This window comes from Hyperolius riggenbachi, chromosome 8 (assembly GCF_040937935.1).
Source record: "Hyperolius riggenbachi isolate aHypRig1 chromosome 8, aHypRig1.pri, whole genome shotgun sequence".
NCBI lineage: Eukaryota > Metazoa > Chordata > Amphibia > Anura > Hyperoliidae > Hyperolius > Hyperolius riggenbachi.
In genome coordinates this window covers 53,829,260-53,851,571 of record NC_090653.1, presented here as the reverse complement: position 1 = coordinate 53,851,571, position 22,312 = coordinate 53,829,260, and the positions used below count along the sequence as shown (strand labels likewise).

General features: G+C 44.6%; 1 protein-coding gene across 1 annotated transcript in view; it reads left to right on the top strand.

The window, feature by feature from the left end:
- The window catches only part of LOC137528159 (amphinase-2-like), a 30,675-nt gene that overhangs the window by 301 nt on the left and 8,062 nt on the right, over positions 1–22,312 (top strand). Inside the window, exon 2 of the mRNA XM_068249425.1 lies at positions 186–242. Coding sequence (XP_068105526.1) covers positions 186–242 — 57 coding nt within the window. The remainder of the gene's footprint in view (positions 1–185; positions 243–22,312) is intronic.

The following is a 22,312-nucleotide window of genomic DNA, read 5'->3' as shown; positions in this document are numbered from 1 at the left end:
CTCCTACATTCATTTAAAAATGACTTATTATGCTAGGTTTGTAGTATTGCTTATGACCCTCAATGCTGTTTGGGGTTCACCAGCACTGAGAACCTCAATGAATTGAGTTATTGTTGTGACGTCATTTTTCATATTGTATTTCCAGATAGCCTTGCTCACTCAGGTATACCTATCCTCTATTACAGATCTCCATTGTGACTGTCAGCACAGTGAATCACAGGGTACAAGGCATTATAAGGTTGGTAAGTAACGGCATTATTTTTTATATAGTTTCATTATCTATGCTATTTTACATTTTTATTCAGGGATGAGCAGAAACTGCGTCAGTGCGAATTTACGCATCGTAGTTCGTAGGTGATGTTTCAAAACTACGCTTACGAATTTACTCGTAGCGAAGTACAGCTACGCGTAGCTTACGACCACTACGCGTACCCAGATCAGATCTGGTACATGCTCCCTCAATTAGGGGGGCCACTAGTCCGAAACCCACATTTGTAACCACCTTTTCGTCAGAGTACAAAGAGGTCATAGGCATTGTCACTAAGTACTTACCCATACTCAAGGCTGATGCAGGCCTACGTCCGATCATCAATGAAGGTGTCAGAATGGCCAGCCGACGAGCACCCACTCTTGCCAAACTTTTGTCCCCAAGCATGTTTGAATCAACGCAACACCCAAACACGTGACTTTCCCTGACAGGTTCGTTTAGATGCAGTGTTTCTACATGTCGATACTGCCATGTGCATACGAAAACAAGATCTATTGTCTCTTCCGTTAGCGGCCGTAGTTTTCCAATCAAACAGTTTATTAACTGTGGAACCAAGGACGTGATCTATTTAATCACGTGTAGTGTATGTTCCATTCAGTATGTTGGATGTACTACTAGGCCGCTTAGGCAAAGGGTAGCGGAACACTACCTGGGTCAAGGGTGGCTTACCACCAATGTCTCTAATGTTGCGAAACATTTCAGGGAGGTACATAGTGGGAATATGACTGGTTTCCAATTCCAGGGCATAGAGAGAGTGTTTCCATCCAAACGGGGTGGGGATCTTTATAGGTGTTTACTTAGGAGAGAAGCTATGTGGATATTTAAACTGGACACTAGAGCCCCTCGAGGCTTGAATGCTAGGTGGGATGTGAGTCTCACAACACAGTGACCTCATTCATCCCTCTATTGGCCTATGATGGTGTGTGTCCCTTTTATTTCTCCCTGTTTTCCAGTGTCTGCCTGTATTACTGCTTTACTCTTTTTATTGATCTCATTTATGAGAACAATTTTTTGACATTTTTTTTACTCTGTTTTATTATGTACAATGACACACTTTGTCGTATTGTTTTAAATTTTATGCACCTTTTAGAACTGACCTGTATCCTGGCTCCGCCCTCCGGGGTGAGACCGCCCCCATGGAGGTGGGCGGGGGGTGGAGCTTTAGACCGGGTGTGTATTAATGTGTCAAAAGTTTTCCATGTGAACTCAGCTATGATTAAGGACCAGTAGGTCCGAAACATGTCAGCTTGAGATGTGATGTTTTAATACTGGATACGTCCTAATAATAAAGAGGATTCGTGGTGAATTGGTGCGGACCTTCCTTCTGTTGGAGTATCTCTGAGGTCTTGCTAACCTGGTCCAGCACAACTATCCACTGGTGGGGTAGAGCGGTGTTCCTTCTACTAACTCCCTACGCGTAGCTAACATGTGCATTGCGTAGTGAACTATGAATGCGGTACTCGCGTCTAATTTTCTGCGTGCGCTTGTATGCTTACAAATTTACGTATTGGAAAGGGGAATGTACGCATAGAAGAGTTTCCATTTAAAAGATAAATTAATGCGTAAAACTTTCTGCATACGGGCATAAGTATCCGCACACACTACGCTTCACACTACGCGTAATTGCGTATTTTAACGCGTAGTCTACAAAATGCATATGAAGCGAATATTTGATTTCGAAGCTGTAGTTTGGCGAAGCGTAATTGCATAAAACTACGCTTAGTTCCAGCGTAGCGAAGTTGGCTGACTACGACCATCCCTGTTTTTATTTAGGGGCTGAGACCACTAATGCAGTTGTGACCACTTTTCAGTTACACATCAATGTTACCGATGCTGAAAAGCAGACAGAGGCAGACACAGCTGTGTTAGTGGCCTCAGGCCCTTAGTGTTTCACTCTAAAAACAAGTATTGTATTGTGCCATGTTAGCTATTAGTTGAAACAGGAATATTTAAATCAGGGTGATATAATTTATGAACTTAAAATAAAAGGAGTAAATTTTCAGGTAATAAACCTTCTTCAAACTATTCCTATAGACTAGTCCATTTCCTCAAGAGGAGTTCTCAGGAATTCCTTTATTTTCAAAAGCACTCTCTGGGTGGCAGATGGAATTAGCTGAAAGCTTACGCTTTTTCTTTTTATTATCATTGATTTATTAAAGCGGTACGATCAGCCATACTATGCCAGGGAAAAAAAACACATACATAAGTAGATAAATGCTTGATCTACTTACATAACACATGTATTATACTGTCCACGTTTTGGTTTCAGTGAATGTTATATAGTAAATTACGAGAATTCTGTTCCTGGTGGGGGCCATGTCTTTTGCCCACAGTTAAGGCTAACTCGTGATGTCATTTCTGCCCTTTACTTTTTTTCTTGTCTCCTCCAATCGCTGAGTCACCTCAGCCTTGCTTGTAAACACAAGTGAGTAGGGGATCAGGTTTCAGATAAGAAGCTGGCAGGGAAATAAAGGGAAGATGAGGAATAGATTATAGATAAAAAGAACCCCCAGCATGCAATTCTTTGGCACGACTACTAAAGGGCCAGTGTTCCTTAAGTGTGTGATAACTTCAAATCATAACAGCAGAAAAAGTTTTGAAAGTTTTGAATGCAGGATTAGCATCCTTATCACTTAATACACTCATACCAGTTGCTGTTGAAATTTGATTTTTATGGTGACGATACCGCTTTAAGCGCCATCATCTTCCGTGGTTCTGAATACAGGGAGTAACGATACAAAATAAACAATACAACAGTTAACAATACAAGACAATGGTGGGTTACAGCTGATGCAATCAACTACAGATTTTACACAAGGGTTGAAGATACAGTATGTGCACATAATACACAGCATTGAGAGACAGAAGGGGAAGATGGACCTGGTCAAAAGGCCTTACAGTTTAAAGGTTTAAAGAATAGGACAATAGGTAAAGGGAAGCTGTGTATGAGATTATAAAAAATGGTGGCCACTGACTGAAGTATCCTAAGCATGCTTGCTTAACGAGGTGAGTTTTCAGGTTGCATCTATAAGGGTAAGTGGCAGATGTGTTGAGGGAGGGAGTTTCAGAGGAGGGGAGAGGATTGAGATAAGTGTAAGCAGGTGTGAGAAGAGGTGACTAGAGAAGAAGATAGGAGATTATTGTTAGTAGAGTGGAGATTGCGTGTTGGAAGGTATGTGGAAATAAAGTTATTTAAATAAGAAGGAGCTAAGTTGTGGAGAGCTTTGCAGGCGAGAATCAGGATTATGAATTGTTTCCTTTGTGTAACTGGCAGCCAGTGAAGGGACTGACAGAGGGGGATAGGACTTGAGAAGCAGGAGGAGAGGTGGATGAGTCATGCAGCAGAGTTGATGATGGACTGTAATGGGGCTAAACGGTTGGTGGGTACCAGGGGCAAACGCAGGATTTTTAAGGGCAGGATTCCTGAAAGATCCAGAAGCACTTATGTCCCCGAGTGCTTCCGAATACAGGTGGCTCCATACTGCCCATGCACAAAAGTGCGCTGGCGTATTACGGAGCTGCCTATCTTTGGAAGTACTCAAGGACACGAGTGTTTCTGAGGGCTTCTGGTAGCAGCAAATTTGAACAGGGGACAGCGCTGGAACAACTCCCCGAGAGAGGAACGGGAGATAGACTTAGTTTGGACAATTCAGTGGAATATGCCACATAGTGTCACATAGCGCAAGCGATACCCATATGATGCAGGGATATATGCATCTGCGGAAGATGGCGGCACTATATAAATACTAAATAATAATATTTTGTCTCACCAGGATTGCACTTTTATTTAGCTTTCCTGTATGACAAGAAGACACCCAGCACTAGGGGAAGAGGGAAACAAAGGTGAATGAAGGAGGCTGGTGCACACCAAGAGTGCTTCTGAGCATTTTTCAAATCAACAGTGATTTGAAAAGCGCTTGGCTAATGTTACCCTATGACAGTGTTCCCACAGCAGCGTTGTGACTTTTTCAAAATCGCAGGTATACAGCATGTAGCATGTTTTTGAGCGATTCATTCAAAAATCGCTCTGAAAAATCGCTTCACAAAATCACACTCACAAATCGCTAGCGATTGCTATTGTCATTTTGGCGTTGCACTAGCCCAGAGAGAGAAGGAGTGGAGAGAAATTGAGAATAGCCTGAGAAGGAGCAGAGAGCTTATCTGTATTGCAGTCCCACATCAGACAGGCTACTTGCCTGTAATAGGACTCCTGTCCCTGACAGTCTCTCACACAAGTCAGAAAGAAGCCCTCCTGGAGTCTAGGGACTGTCAAAAACTTTTCAGCTTGTTTAACACCTTATCCACACATGCAGTCATTATAACAATGGGGAGAGACCAGACAGATGTTTGTCCACGGACCCTGAGTCCAGGCAAGCTCTGCATCATGCTGTGCATATTTACCAGGTTGCCTGCCCTCTAATTGCATCATGTCTGACACTTCTGTGCTGTGGAGAGTCTGGGACTCCAGAATCAACATTCTCTCACTGCAGGCTGCATCTTCTTGTGGGGGAAGCTCGGCTGCCTCTCTCATTCTATTAGCTGGAGGGAGGCGCCAGAAGTAAGAAGGGAGGGAGAATGAGGCTGTTTATATTATGCGGGCCTCCCTTGTTGAATACACAGCTCAGCGCAGGGGGGGAGGTTCCAGACACCCGGAATAGCCCCCTCCGTTTGCCAGTGAGTCCGCAGAGCAGAGAGTTGCAATAGTCTGGTTGTGAAATAATCAGGGCATGCACCAGAAGTTTGGTAGTGTCCTGTGTGAGAAAAGAGCAGACGTAGGAGATGGTTTTTTAGGTGGGGATGACAAGAGTAGGATACCTAGTTTGTCAATGTGTGGTTTGAATGAGAGACTCGAGTCCAGTATTAGGCCTAGACATCGAGCCAGGGGGACGAGCGTTATTATACTGCCATGAAAAGATATTGGTCTCAATTCACTAAGCTTTATCAAACACTGTATCGAATGTTTGATAATTTACCGCATGGGTCAAATATAATTTTAAATTTACTAATGTGTTATAGATTTTTTAAACATTTTATTGATAAAACATTCAATAAATACATAACACCTTAGTGAATTCAAAATTAGATTTTACACATGAGGTAAACTATCAAACGTTCAATTGTGCAAGTGTTCGATTGCAATTGCCATATGAGGATATTATATTGTCATTTTGATAAATTTTATCTTGACAACACTTTCAAGTCGACACTTCCCTGGAAATTCCAATTTTCGCCAATGCCAATTTCCGTTTCTTCCGATTTTCCATTTTTCGATTTCCGATTTTCCATTTTCTGAATTGCAATTTTTCAGATTTTTCAGAAGTATTTTATTAGTCATTTTTTGCATCAGACAATGCAAAAAATGAAAAAAGAAATTAGAAAAACGAAACTTGGAAAAATGGAAAATCAGTCTTGAGGTCAAAAATTACCGTGGTGATCCAATTTTTGCAGACAAATTCTGCATTCTCTGATTGGTGCAATGCTTCCGAATTCTGTGATTGGGCTAAAATTACCAAGTTGCTGTAAATCGGATTTCCACAAAATTCTGATTTCTGCTTTCCGAATTCCATTTTCCAAATTCCAATTGGAAATGCCAATCAGAAAACAGAAGTGTGGAAATTTCAATTCCACGGAAATTCGAATAAGCATACCTAACACTTTCAAGTTTCAAGGAGACACACAGGCCTTTTAACCTCCTTGCCGGCTATCCCGAGCTGAGCTTGGGGTAACCCGCCGTGGAGGATTGCTCTGGCCCTGCTGGGCCGATTTACATATTTTTTTTTAAATCACGCAGCAAGCACTTTGCTTGCTGCATGTTACCTGCGATCGCCGCCGCTCGCTGCCGATTCGCCGCTACCCGCTGCGTTAGTGGGCCCCCCCCCGCCGAGACCCCGTGCGCAGCCTGGCCAATCAGTGGCAGGCAGCGCTGAGGGGTGGATCGGGACTCCCGCTGACGTCACGACATCGATGACGTCGGTGACGTCATCACGATCGTCGCCATGGTGATGGGGGAAGCCCTAAAGGAAATCCCGTTCAGAATGGGATTTCCTTATGGGTGAGTGCACCGGCGGCGATCGGAGGGGTGGGAGGGATGCCGCAGGGAGGGGGGCATCATGTAGCTAGCGCTAGGCTAGCTACATGATAAAAAAAAAATGCAAAAAACGTTCCCACGGCCGCAGGGCCGTGGAAATTAGACCGGCAAGGAGGTTAACCACTTTCCCCACCACTACAGTATATCTACGTCAGCTGTGGCACCCTCCAAGCCACAGTGACGTAGATATACTGACCTGGCTGCAGCCCTGCTGTGCACGGTCGGGTGCGCTTCAGAGCGCACCCTCCGGCACTGTCAGCTGCAATACTAATTGGTGAAAGGGAACATGTTCCCTTTTGGTCAATCAGTCCACCCCCCTCCCATGAATGATCGCTGCAGTAGTGAACTGCAGCGATCCTTCATCTGTCCCCCTCGGCACACAAATATTAAAAAAAATCATCCAGCAAGCAGCCTCACTCACCTACCTCGTTCCTGCGACGATCCTGAAGCCTGATCCTCCGATCACCGCTCTGCATTCAGCCGCATATTGCCGGAAACCCGGGTCCCGGCTTGATGACGTCATCAAACCGGGACCCGGGTTACCGACAATATGCGGCTGACTGCAGAGCGGAGAGCAGAGGATCGGGCTTCAAGACAGTCGCAGGAATGAGGTAGGTGAGTGAGGCTGCTTGCTGTTGGATTTTTTTTAGGATTTCTGCACGGAGGGGGCTGCCTCATGGGGGGGGGCATCTGGCTATCGATCCTGGGGGGTGGGGGTAGGATAAATAAAAGGGGGGTTACATATTTGTTGGGGGGCTTCTAATTGACTAAGGGGAGGGGGGATTTACTAATTTGGTGCATCTGGGCAACTGGGGGGGCAGTAATCATATACTGGGGGCACATTTGGCTATAATGGGGGGGGGGGGGTAGCACTAATCCTGGGTGTACATCTGGCCATAATGGGGTTAATCCTGATCCGGGGACACATATGGCTATAAAGAGGGGCACTATTCCTGGGGGTGCGTCTGTCAATCTATTTTGGGGCTGTCAAACGCAGGGGACACATGTGGCTATGCTAGGGGGCTGATATTGGGGACACATCTGACTATACTGGGGGAGGCGGTGATACTGGGGACACATCTGGATATCTATACTGGGGCGACTTTAACTGGCGGCACAGTTTTTATGTTAATCGCACTTTTTATTTCCAAACAGGAATTGGTCAAAATTGAGCAACAATGCATTTTTAAAAAAAATTTCCCACTTTTTCCCATTAAAATGCATAGAGAGGAACATTTTACTTCGTACCAAATACCCCCAATAAAAGCTTAGTTTGTCTTGAAAAAAACGATATATAGATAATTTAAAGAGACTCCGTAACAAAAATTGCATCCTGTTTTTTATCATCCTACAAGTTCAAAAGGCTATTCTAATGTGTTCTGGCTAACTGCAGCACGTTCTACTATCACCATCTCTGTAATAAATCAACTTATCTCTCTCTTGTCAGACTTGTCAGCCTGTGTCTGGAAGGCTGCCAAGTTCTTCAGTGTTCTGGTTCTGCAGTGAACTCCCCCTTCCAGGCCCCTGTATGCACACTGCCTGTGTGTTATTTAGGATTAGAGCAGCTTCTCTCTTCTCTCTTATCTTTTACAAGCTGGATACATCGTCCTCTGAGCTGGCTGGGCTTTCACATACTGAAGAATTACAGACAAGGGCAAGGCTGTTTGCAGGAAGAAATGAGCAGCCTGAAACTTCAGTGCATGAGAACTGCAGGGAGAGAGAAACACACAAATAATCTCTTGAGATTCAAAAGGAAGGCTGTATACAGCCTGCTTGTGTATGGATGTATTTTCTATGTGTGGACATACTGTACATCAACCTACTTCCTGTTTTGGTGGCCATTTTGTTTGTTTATAAACAAACTTTTTAAAACTGTTTTAACCACTTTTAATGCGGCGAGGAAAGGCGAAATTGTGTCAGAGGGTAATAGGAGATGTCCCGTAACGCACTGGTATGTTTACGTTTGTGCGATTTTAACAATACAGATTCTCTTTAACCACTTAAGGACCTCGGGCTTTCTACCCCTTAAGGACCGGCCACTTTTTTCCATTCAGACCACTGCAGCTTTCACGGTTTATTGCTCACTCATACAACCTACCACCTAAATGAATTTTGGCTCCTTTTCTTGTCACTAATAAAGCTTTCTTTTGGTGCTATTTGATTGCTCCTGCGATTTTTACTTTTTATTATATTCAGCAAAAAAGACATGAATTTTGGCAAAAAAATGATTTTTTTAACTTTCTGTGCTGACAGTTTTCAAATAAAGTAAAATTTCTGTATACATGCAGCGCGAAAAATGTGGACAAACATGTTTTGGATAAAAAAAACCCCATTCAGTGTATATTTATTGGTTTGGGTAAAAGTTATAGCGTTTACAAACTATGGTGCAAAAAGTGAATTTTCCCATTTTCAAGCATCTATGACTTTTCTGACCCCCTGTCATGTTTCATGAGGGGCTAGAATTCCAGGATAGTATAAATACCCCCCAAATGACCCCATTTTGGAAAGAAGACATCCCAAAGTATTCACTGAGAGGCATAGTGAGTTCATAGAAGATATTATTTTTTGTCACAAGTAAGCGGAAAATGACACTTTGTGACAAAACAAAACAAAAAAAAAAAAGTTTCCATTTCTTCTAACTTGCGACAAAAAAAATGAAATCTGCCACGGACTCACCATGCCCCTCTCTGAATACCTTGAAGGGTCTACTTTCCAAAATGGGGTCATTTGTGGGGTGTGTTTACTGTCCTGACATTTTGGGGGGTGCTAAATTGTAAGCACCCCTGTAAAGCCTAAAGGTGCTCATTGGACTTTGGGCCCCTTAGCGCAGTTAGGCTGCAAAAAAGTGCCACACATGTGGTATTGCCGTACTCAGGAGAAGTAGTGTAATGTGTTTTGGGGTGTATTTTTACACATACCCATGCTGGGTGGGAGAAATATCTCTGTAAATGACAATTTGTTATTTTTTTTTACACACAATTGTCCATTTACAGAGATCTTCCTCCCACTCAGCATGGGTATGTGTACAAATACACCCCAAAACACATTATACTACTTCTCCTGAGTACGGCGATACCACATGTGTGGCACTTTTTTGCACCCTAACTGCGCTAAAGGGCCCAAAGTCCAATGAGTACCTTTAGGATTTCACAGGTCATTTTGAGAAATTTCGTTTCAAGACTACTCCTCACGGTTTAGGGCCCCTAAAATGCCAGGGCAGTATAGGAACCCCACAAATGACCCCATTTTAGAAAGAAGACACCCCAAGGTATTCCGTTAGGAGTATGGTGAGTTCATAGAAGATTTTATTTTTTTGTCACAAGTTAGCGGAATATGACACTTTGTGAAAAAACACAATTAAAATCAATTTCTGCTAACTTGTAACAAAAAATAAAATCTTCTATGAACTCGCTATGCTACTAACGGAATACCTTGGGGTGTCTTCTTTCTAAAATGGGGTCATTTGTGGGGTTCCTATACTGTCCTGGCATTTTAGGGGCCCTAAACCGTGAGGAGTAGTCTTGAAACGAAATTTCTCAAAATGACCTGTGAAATCCTAAAGGTACTCATTAGACTTTGGGCCCTTTAGCGCAGTTAGGGTGCAAAAAAGTGCCACACATGTGGTATCGCCGTACTCGGGAGAAGTAGTACAATGTGTTTCGGGGTATATTTTTACACATACCCATGCTGGGTGGGAGAAATACCTCTGTAAATGGACAATTGTGTGTAAAAAAATCAAAAGATTGTCATTTACAGAGGTATTTCTCCCACCCAGCATGGGTAGGTGTAAAAATACACCCCAAAACACATTGTACTACTTCTCCCGAGTACGGCAATACCACATGTGTGGCACTTTTTTGCACCCTAACTGCGCTAAGGGGCCCAAAGTCCAATGAGTACCTTTAGGATTTCACAGGTCATTTTTGTTTCAAGACTACTCTTCACGGTTTAGGGCCCCTAAAATGCCAGGGCAGTGTAGGAACTTCACTAATGACCCCATTTTAGAAAGAAGACACCCCAAGGTATTCCGTTAGGAGTATGGTGAGTTCATAGAAGTTTTAATTTTTTTGTCACAAGTTAGCAGAAATTGATTTTAATTGTTTTTTTTTCACAAAGTGTCATTTTCCGCTAACTTGTGACAAAAAATAAAATCTTCTATGAACTCACCATACTCCTAACGGAATACCTTGGGGTGTCTTCTTTCTAGAATGGGGTCATTTGTGGGGTTCCTATACTGCCCTGGCATTTTAGGGGCCCTAAGCCGCAAGGAGTAGTCTTGAAACCAAATGTCGCAAAATGACCTGTGAAATCCTAAAGGTACTCATTGGACTTTGGGCCCCTTAGCGTACTTAGGGTGTAAAAAAGTGCCACACATGTGGTACCGCCGTACTCAGGAGAAGTAGTATAATGTGTTTTGGGGTGTATTTTTACACATACCCATGCTAAGTGGGAGAAATATCTCTGTAAATGACAATTGTTTGATTTTTTTTACACACAATTGTCCATTTACATAGAAATTTCTCCCACCCAGCATGGGTATGTGTAAAAATACACCCCAAAACACATTATACTACTTTTCCTGAGTACGGCGGTACCACATGTGTGACACTTTTTTTGCAGCCTAGGTGCGCTAAGGGGCCCAACGTCCTATTCACAGGTCATTTTGAGGCATTTGTTTTCTAGACTACTCCTCACGGTTTAGGGCCCCTAAAATGCCAGGGCAGTATTAGGAACCCCACAAGTGACCCCATTTTAGAAAGAAGACACCCCAAGGTATTCCGTTAGGTGTATGGCGAGTTCATAGAAGATTTTATTTTTTGTCACAAGTTAGTGGAAAATGACACTTTGTGAAAAAAAAACAATTAAAATCAATTTCTGCTAACTTGTAACAAAAAATAAAATCTTCTATGAACTCGCTATGCTACTAACGGAATACCTTGGGGTGTCTTCTTTCTAAAATGGGGTCATTTGTGGGGTTCCTATACTGTCCTGGCATTTTAGGGGCCCTAAACCGTGAGGAGTAGTCTTGAAACGAAATTTCTCAAAATGACCTGTGAAATCCTAAAGGTACTCATTAGACTTTGGGCCCTTTAGCGCAGTTAGGGTGCAAAAAAGTGCCACACATGTGGTATCGCCGTACTCGGGAGAAGTAGTACAATGTGTTTCGGGGTATATTTTTACACATACCCATGCTGGGTGGGAGAAATACCTCTGTAAATGGACAATTGTGTGTAAAAAAATCAAAAGATTGTCATTTACAGAGGTATTTCTCCCACCCAGCATGGGTAGGTGTAAAAATACACCCCAAAACACATTGTACTACTTCTCCCGAGTACGGCAATACCACATGTGTGGCACTTTTTTGCACCCTAACTGCGCTCAGGGGCCCAAAGTCCAATGAGTACCTTTAGGATTTCACAGGTCATTTTTGTTTCAAGACTACTCTTCACGGTTTAGGGCCCCTAAAATGCCAGGGCAGTGTAGGAACTTCACTAATGACCCCATTTTAGAAAGAAGACACCCCAAGGTATTCCGTTAGGAGTATGGTGAGTTCATAGAAGTTTTAATTTTTTTGTCACAAGTTAGCAGAAATTGATTTTAATTGTTTTTTTTTCACAAAGTGTCATTTTCCGCTAACTTGTGACAAAAAATAAAATCTTCTATGAACTCACCATACTCCTAACGGAATACCTTGGGGTGTCTTCTTTCTAGAATGGGGTCATTTGTGGGGTTCCTATACTGCCCTGGCATTTTAGGGGCCCTAAGCCGCAAGGAGTAGTCTTGAAACCAAATGTCGCAAAATGACCTGTGAAATCCTAAAGGTACTCATTGGACTTTGGGCCCCTTAGCGTACTTAGGGTGTAAAAAAGTGCCACACATGTGGTACCGCCGTACTCAGGAGAAGTAGTATAATGTGTTTTGGGGTGTATTTTTACACATACCCATGCTAAGTGGGAGAAATATCTCTGTAAATGACAATTGTTTGATTTTTTTTACACACAATTGTCCATTTACATAGAAATTTCTCCCACCCAGCATGGGTATGTGTAAAAATACACCCCAAAACACATTATACTACTTTTCCTGAGTACGGCGGTACCACATGTGTGACACTTTTTTTGCAGCCTAGGTGCGCTAAGGGGCCCAACGTCCTATTCACAGGTCATTTTGAGGCATTTGTTTTCTAGACTACTCCTCACGGTTTAGGGCCCCTAAAATGCCAGGGCAGTATTAGGAACCCCACAAGTGACCCCATTTTAGAAAGAAGACACCCCAAGGTATTCCGTTAGGTGTATGGCGAGTTCATAGAAGATTTTATTTTTTGTCACAAGTTAGTGGAAAATGACACTTTGTGAAAAAAAAAACAATAAAAATCAATTTCCGCTAACTTTTGACAGAAAATAAAATCTTCTATGAACTCGTCATACACCTAACAGAATACCATTGGGTGTCTTTTTTTCTAAAATGGGGTCACTTGTGGGGTTCCTATACCGCCCTGGCATTTTACGGGCCCAAAACCGTGAGTAGTCTGGAAACCAAATGTCTCAAAATGACTGTTCAGGGGTATAAGCATCTGCAAATTTTGATGACAGGTGGTCTATGAGGGGGCGAATTTTGTGGAACCGGTCATAAGCAGGGTGGCCTTTTAGATGACAGGTTGTATTGGGCCTGATCTGATGGATAGGAGTGCTTGGGGGGTGACAGGAGGTGATTGATGGGTGTCTCAGGGGGTGGTTAGAGGGGAAAATAGATGCAATCAATGCACTGGGGAGGTGATCGGAAGGGGGTCTGAGGGGGATCTGAGGGTTTGGCCGAGTGATCAGGAGCCCACACGGGGCAAATTAGGGCCTGATCTGATGGGTAGGTGTGCTAGGGGTTGACAGGAGGTGATTGATGGGTGTCTCAAGGTGTGATTAGAGGGGGGAATAGATGCAAGCAATGCACTGGCGAGGTGATCAGGGCTGGGGTCTGAGGGCATTCTGAGGGTGTGGGCGGGTGATTGAGTGCCCTAGGGGCAGATAGGGGTCTAATCTGATAGGTAGCAGTGACAGGGGGTGATTGATGGGTAATTAGTTGGTGTTTAGGGTAGAGAACAGATGTAAACACTGCACTTGGAAGGTGATCGGACGTCGGATCTGCGGGTGATCTATTGGTGTGGGTGGGTGATCAGATTGCCCGCAAGGGGCAGGTTAGGGGCTGATTGATGGGTGGCAGTGACAGCGGGTGATTGATGGGTGGCAGTGACAGGGGGTGATTGATGGGTGGCAGTGACAGGGGGTGATTAATGGGTGATTGATAGGTGATTGACAGGTAATCAGTGGGTTATTACAGGGGAGAACAGATGTAAATATTGCTCTGGCGAATTGATAAGGGGGGGGTCTGAGGGCAATCTGAGCATGTAGGCGGGTGATTGGGTGCCCGCAAGGGGCAGATTAGGGTCTGATCTGATGGGTAACAGTGACAGGTGGTGATAGGGGGTGATTGATGGGTGATTGATGGGTAATTAGTGGGTGTTTAGAGGAGAGAATAGATGGAAACACTGCGCTTGGGTTGTGATCTGATGTCGGATCTGCGGGCGATCTATTGGTGTGGGTGGGTGATCAGATTGCCCGCAAGGGGCAGGTTAGGGGCAGTTTGTTGGGTGGCAGTGACAGGGGGTGATTGATGGGTGATAGGTGATTGGCAGGTGATTGACAGGTGATCAGTGGGTTATTACAGGGAAGGACAGATGTAATTAATGCACTGGCGAATTGATAAGGGGGGGGTCTGAGGGCAATCTGAGCGTGTGGGCGGGTGATTGGGTGCCCGCAAGGGGCAGATTAGGGTCTGATCTGATAGGTAACAGTGACAGGTGGTGATAGGGGGTGATTGATGGGTAATTAGTGGGTGTTTAGAGAAGATAACAGATGTAAACAATACATTTGGGAGGTAATCTGACAGCGGGTTTGCGGGCAATCTAATGGTGTGGGTGGGTGATCAGATTGCCGGCAAGGGGCAGGTTAGGGGCTGATTGATGGGTGGCAGTGACAGGGGGTGATTGATGGGTGATAGGTGATTGGCAGGTGATTGACAGGTGATCAGTGGGTTATTACTGGGAAGAACAGATGTAATTAATGCACTGGTGAATTGATAAGGGGGGGTCAGAGGGCAATCTGAGCGTGTGGGCGGGTGATTGGGTGCCCGCAAGGGGCAGATTAGGGTCTGATCTGATAGGTAAAAGTGACAGGTGGTGATAGGGGGTGATTGATGGGTGATTGATGGGTAATTAGTGGGTGTTTAGAGGAGAGAATAGATGTAAACAATGGATTTGGGAGGTGATCTGATGTCGGATCTGCGGGCGATCTATTGGTGTGGGGGGGGGGGGTGATCAGATTGCCCGCAAGGGGCAGGTTAGGGTCTGATTGATGGGTGGCAGTGACAGGGGGTGATTGATGGGCGATTGACAGGCGATTGACAGGTGATTGACAGGTGATCAGGGGGGATAGATGCATACAGTACATGGGGGGGGGGTCTGGGGGGGGGGGTCTGGGGAGAATCTGAGGGGTGGGGGGGTGATCAGGAGGGAGCAGTGGGCAGGGGGGGGGGGATAAAAAAAAAATAGCGTTGACAGATAGTGACAGGGAGTGATTGATGGGTGATTAGGGGGGTGATTGGGTGCAAACAGGGGTCTGGGGGGTGGGCAGGGGGGGGTCTGATGGGTGCTGTGGGCGATCTGGGGCAGGGGGGGTAAAAAATCAGTGTGCTTGGTGCAGACTAGGGTGGCTGCAGCCTGCCCTGGTGGTCCCTCGGACACTGGGACCACCAGGGCAGGAGGCAGCCTGTATAATACACTTTGTAAACATTACAAAGTGTATTATACACTTTGTATGCGGCGATCGTCGGGTTAACATCCCGCCGGCGCTTCCGTATGGCCGGCGGGATGTTGCGGCGGGTGAGCGACGCCAGGCGGAGGCGGAGGATCGCGTCACGGATGACGCGATCGCTCCGCCCATGCCCCTACAAGGACCGCCGCCATTTGTCAATACGGCGGTCCTTGCGGGGTGCACTTCCAGGCCGCCAATTGTACATACGGCGGTCGGGAAGTGGTTAAGTGGCACGAATACAGATGAAGTTATTGCTGATTAGGGACACCGCTAAAGTGTCAAAACTGCTCTGGTCAATAAGGGGAAAACAAGGTCTGGATGCGAAGTGGTTAAAATAGGCAATAAATCGTATCATCCTTATTCAATTCTCCTTGTTTGAAGAATGAGGATGTTTTGAATCAGTATGATAACATTAATTGGCTAAATTACAAGAAAAAGAATAAGCTTTAGGCCACTAATCCTTCTTCAGACTCTTTTCCCACTGGAAGGCTTATTGGCCGAAAGCTTACTCTTCTGTTTTACATTGACCAATAATTGGTATCAATTATTATAATTCAAAATTCCCTGCTTTAACCTCCTTGCCGGTCTAATTCCTCCGGCAAGGAGGCAGCGCAGCACATTTTTTGGGGATTTTTTTTTTTAAATCATGTAGCGAGCCCAGGGCTCGCTACATGATAGCCGCTAAGCGGCGGCATCCCCCCACCCACTCCGATCGCCTTCGGCGATCAGAGTCAGCAGGAAATCCCGTTGAGAACGGGATTTCCTGCTGGGCTTCCCCGGTCGCCTGGGCGACGGGGCGGGATGACGTCACCGACGTCATCGACGTCGGGACGTCATAGGGAATCCCGATCCACCCCTCAGCGCTGCCTGGCCTGATTGGCCAGGCTGCGCAAGGGGTCTGGAGGGGGGCGCGACGCGACGGTTAGCGGCGAATCGGCGGCGAGCGGCGGCGAACGGTAAATGCACGCAGCTAGCAAAGTGCTAGCTGCGTGCAAGAAAAAAAATATTATGCAAATCGGCCCAGCGGGGCCTGAGATATCCTCCTGCACAGGTTACCCCGAACTGAGTTCGGGATAACCGGCAAGGAGGTTAACTGATGGCTAACAACTGATCCTATCCAAACATTTGTATAGCTCTTTTCTCCTGTCGGACTCAAAGCACTCAAGAGCTGCAGCCACTAGGGCGTACTCAAGAGGCCACCCTGCAGTGTTAGGAAGTCTTGCCTAAGGACTCCTTACTGAATAGGTACTGAACCTAGCCAGGGTTCGAACCCTGGTTTCCCATGTCAAAGGCGGCACTCTACTCTACAGCTGCTTTGAAGGTCCATGACCATTGACACACTTAGAGATGGCAATGCTTAGGAGAACTCATGGAAAAGCATGTGATGATCAGTTTGATCAGCTGATAGATTTGTAAGGTTCTGATTTGCTTGTCATGATCATGCATTAACCACTTCAGCCTTCAGTCGTTTTCACTTTATGCATCCGAGCAATGTTCACCTCTCATTCATTAGCCTATAACTTTATCACTACTTATCACAATGAACTGATCTATGTCTCATTTTTTCCGCCACCAATTAGGCTTTCTTTGGGGGGTACATTTTGCTAAGAGCCACTTTACTGTGAATGCATTTTAACAGGAAGAATAAGGAAAAAACGGAAAAAATGCATTATTTCTCAGTTTTCGGACATTATAGTTTTAAAATAATACATGCCTCCACAATTAAAACTCACGTATTGTATGTGCCAATTTCTCCCGGTTATTACACCGTTTAAATTATGTCCCTATCACAATGTATGGCGACAATATTTTACTTGGAAATAAAAGTGCATTTTTTCCGTTTTGCATCCATCACTATTTACAAGCTTATAATTAAAAAAAAAAATAGAAATATTTCATGTTTACATAGATATTTAAAAAGTTTAGACCCTTAGGTAAATATTTATGTGTTTGGTTTTTTTTTTAATTGTAATGGTTTTTTTTTTTATTATTAAACATTTTCTGTGGGTATTTTTGGGAGGGTGGGATGCAAATCAAATTTTTTTTTTACATATTGGTCTATTTTTTTTTTTTTTTGCATTTTCATGCAGTTAGCTTTTTGGCCACAAGATGGCAGCCATGAGTTTGCTTACAATGACGTCACTCTAAGCATAACACGGACGCTTAGAGTGACGTCGGGGGAAATAGGAACAGAAAAACCTCAGCTTCCGTGCGAAGCTGACGGTTTTTCTCGGGGGGAGAGCAATCAGTGATCGGGCACCATAGCCCGATTCACTGATTGCCTGGCTAGCGAACCACGGGCCGGGAGTGCGCGTGCACACGCGCGATCGGCCACGGGGGCGCGCGGCAGCGCACATGGCCTCCTGGGCGTTGCTAGTTCGTCCAGGAGGCCAAAGTAGTTAAACCAGAAAGTCATCACAGCAAATCAGAACTTTACAAATCTATCAGCTGATCAAACTGATCACATGCTTCTCCATGAGTTTAGATTGTAAGCTCGCAAGGGCAGGACTCTCTCCCCCTTTTGTGTCCTGGAAATCATTATACATTTTATTCATTATGTTACTTTTATCACTGTCATTATCAATTCTGTATCTTGTTGTATTCTGCATTTTGCATCGTTTTTGTATTTTGCCACCAATTATGTATTTGTATATTGGTGTACACCATTGTCTGTATTATTATGTACCCCATGTTCGTTCCTTACTTTGTACAGCGCCACAAAATATGTTGGCGCTTTATAAATCAATAATAATAATAATGAGTTATCCTAAGCAAGGCCATCCCTACAAAAGATGTGATCAAAGGCCTTAGAACCAAGAAGACAAAAGATAATACCGGGAGTCTATAGGTGTGGTAAGTTACAGTATCTGGACATAGGCTGATATGAGTAATAGTAAAAGTACTCACAAGTTACCACTAAGGCAGCCATGTATGTATATATATATGGAGAAAATGATCCTGTCTCTACCCAAGCTACAGACATCTCATGGACTTTAGTGATGGTTCCCCTCCAGAATAAACTAGCAATACTAACTGACCGGAGTTCCAGATTAGGCTGCTGGACTAAAGTCAATAATTTAAGGATCCAGAGACACCCAATAAGGACAAGTGAGTTAAGATACAAAAAGAGCTGTAAGCATGTGACTTGGCTCCTAAAAATACAATCCATAAATAATTAACGGTGTGCTCAATAAACATTTTTATCCATCCATGGTTGTCTTAAAGTGGATCCGAGATGAAAAACGAACTATAACAAGTAACTTGTCTATATATCTTATCTAAAGTTTAGATAGTTTACACAGCAAATCTAGCTGCAAACAGCTTTAATAGAATATGATTGACTAGCAGACCCGCGGCGTAGCATACGCCGCATAAGAGGGTAGAGGGCAGGAAGGGGGTATTGGGCACAGCGGTAGGAAGGGGGGTTGGACCCCTCTCAACTGGGTCCCCCATGTGTGCTCTACCTCCAGCTTAAGCTCGGCAGGAACCCCCCCTCACCTGGGTCCCTCATGTGCACTGGCACTCCAGCTCAAGCTCAGCAGGAACCCCCCCCTCACCTTGGTCCCCCATGTGCACTCCCCCTCCTGCTTAAGCACAGTGGAAGCCGCCACTATTAATAAGAGGCAGCGGGCGGGGATGACTCACCTCTACTGTATTCCATTGTGCGTTCCACTGTCGCCACTTCCTGCAATGCCGCACACTGTATTGGTGTAATTTGCCTTTTTAAAACAGAAGGAACTCTGCAATAATGCAGCTATAAGTGAATATTTGTGGTTACCCACAATGCACTGCTACTAAATATGAAAATTTCCCCTTTTCCCCCTTGGTAAGCCAAATAAGCATCCAAAGCTGCTGGTGTATAGCAAGCATATAGCTTTAAATTTTACACAGTCATATCAAACCCACATGTAGACAGCCTGTTTCAGACTTTTGGTCCTCATCAGTACATAGCAGGGATTGATACGGCTGTATGAGATAGGGCTTGGACCAGTACAACAGAATAACCAAGCAGCTCAGGGTGACCCAAACCACTCGTAATGCATAGGGGGATAAAAGGGACCAAAAAGACCTCCTACTAAAAAAAAGCAAAGCTTGGTGTAATTTGCCTTCCTAAAACAGAAAGAAATATGCAATTATTCAGCTATAAGTGAGCACTTGTGGTTACCCACAATGCACTGCTACTAAATATGCAAATAATTCCTTTTTCCCCTTAGTAAGCCAAGCAAGCATCCAGAACCACTGATGTATAGCAAGCCTATAGCTTTACATTTTACACAGCCATATCAAACCCACATGTGACAGCCTGTTTCAGACTTTTGTTTCTCATCAGTACATGGCAGAGATTGATACAGCTGTATGAGATAGGGCTTGGACCAGCACAACAGAGTAACCAAGCAGCTCAGGGTGACCCAAACCACTCGGAATGTATAGGTGAATAAAAGGGACCAAAAAGACCTCCTACTAAAAAAATCAAAGCTTGGTGTAATTTGCCTTCTTAAAGGACTTCCGAGGCCAAAATCTGCCCCCAAAACGTAAAAAAGTGAACTACCTGCATGACTTTGTAAGGCAAGGAGGACGCCGTCCGCGCCCTCCATGCCATTCCGCCTGGTCCCCTCTGCTCAATAGCCCCCTGAAAGGCTGTGACTCCACGGTCTGGGTCGGTATCTGCAGCCTGCATAAAGATGGACGCCGGAGCTGGCCACGGCTGCGCAGTCCGCATAGTCGCTACTGCGGCTGCGCAGCTCTAGGACCAACCCTCCGATCCATGCTGCCTGTTACATGGACCGGGGGTTGGCCCTAGAGCTGGGGGTCGCTGTCTTTTGGGGGGCTATTGAGCAGAGGGGACCAGGCGGAACGGCACGGAGGGCGCGGACGGCGTCCTCCGTGCCTTACAAAGTCATGCAGGTAGTTAATGTTTTTTACGTTTTGGGGGCAGATTTTGGCCTCGGAAGTCCTTTAAAACAGAATAAAATCTACAATAATTCAGCTATAAGTGAACATTTGTGATTACCCACAATGCACTGCTACTAAATATGCAAATTATTCCTTTTCACCCTTTGTAAGCCAAGCAAGTTTATAGCTTTAAGTTTTACACAGTCATATCAAACCCACATGTGACAGCCTATTTCAGACCTTTGGTTCTCATCAGTACATAGCAGGGATTGATATGGCTGTATGATATTGGGCTTGGACCAGTACAACAGAGTAACCAAGCAGCTCAGGGTGACCCAAACTACTAAGAATGTATAGAGGGATAAAATAGACCAAAAATCCCTCCTACTAAAAAAAGCAAAGCTTGGTGTAATTTGCCTTCTTAAAACAGAAGCAAATCTGCAATAATTCCACTATAAGTGAACATTTGTGGTTACCCACAATGCACTGCTCTGCTACTGAATATGCAAATTATCCCTCTTTGCCCTTGGTTGATATGACACTACTTCTTCTTCTTGCTTGGACCAGCCCCTTCTTCTTGCTTGGACCGGCCTTGGGGGCAGGGCGCTACTTCTTCTTCTTGTTTGAAGGTTGAGGCACTTACTCTATTATATATATAGATTATTCCTGTGATACAATGACAGCAGCCATGTTGTTTGTGAACATTTCCCAGAGGCAGGCTTATCTGCACCATCAGCACTCAGACTGTGAAAAAACCTAATCACCCCTCCTCCCCTCTGCCTCTGAAATCTCTGGCTAGTAATACCTCCCCCTCCTCCTGCCCAGACTGAGCTCCCATGAGCCCTTGCTACTGTCTGAAAGTGCCTTGGCTCTCTGAAAACCTGTGGGCGTGGCTTCTTTAGTTTATAGGGAATTAGAGTATTAAGACAAAAACAAAAAAGTATTTGGCTTGAGGAATGCCCTATAAACAATAGGAAAGGAACACAATTATGCAATGAGTAAAAGTTCATCTCGGATCCACTTTAACAGGAAGTAAAGCCAAATGCTAACACTTTCTTTTATAGTTTAAGGGCCCGTTCAGACTGCACGCATTTCCAGCCGCGTTTTGGAAACGCGTGCGGAGGGGCGACACGCAGGACATCAGACAGTACATAGAGTGCACTGTCTGATGTTCACACTGCATACGTTCCGGACCTGTGCGGTCCGGGAACGCATGCTGCACGCAGATTTTACAAAAACGCGCTGCTGTCCCATTCACTTTTCAGTGATGGGATCAGCCACGCAACGCATACGAACGCGGATGGCGTGCGTTCGTACGCGTTGCGTTCTGCATGCGTGGCCGTCCGCGTTTTGCAGTCTGAACGGGCCCTAACGGGGCACCATGGCGAAAATTAAGCCACTGGGATAACCCTGGTAGCTTGTACTGAATATTAGGATCATTGGATACTAAGTGTTTTTAAATGTGTGCTTGAAAGGTTATAGGTAGCATAAGTAGAGGTCCTGCCTCCTCCTCCGTTGAATCGGGACGCAGTGCACTGTTAAAGCTGATTGCTTCTCTCCTGTCTCCCAGCTGCAGACAGTGGAATGCAGGGAGGTCAGCGAATGCTGTGGAAGATTGTAGATAAACAAATAAGCAAGATAAATGACTTGGCTCCTTCTACGCCCAGTGCTATGATCTTCCCCAGCACTCCCTGTGCAGTCTACATATCCCGCACAGCTTGAGCAGGAATAAAGCAGAGGATAAATCAGTTGTTCCAGCACTGAGAGGGGGATTCCATCGCATAGCTTGAAAAAAACGACGGGCAGGATCCCTGCGCAATGCTGTCTATAACCTTTCAAGCCCACATTTAAAAAAAAAAAAAAAAAAAAGCTTATTAACTATTGCTCCTCATATTACGTACATGCTTCCAGGTTACCATTGTAGCCTAATTTTTGCCATAGTGACCCTTTAATGATTTATATATTTGATTAGTACTTCCAACTCCTTGAGCTATTTATCATCTTCAAGTTCATAATCATCATTTCAAGACTTTTCATTATTGGGAAAAGTAGGCTATGTTAAACAGTTAATATGTTTTCTTTTGCCAGCCATATGAGAAGAGAACATATTGAATTTATTGTTTGCTGCTTAGCAGTAATTCCCTGCATTTGTTTAATCATTAGTAGCCTTACCATTCTTAAGGTCAATTATCCAAGTGC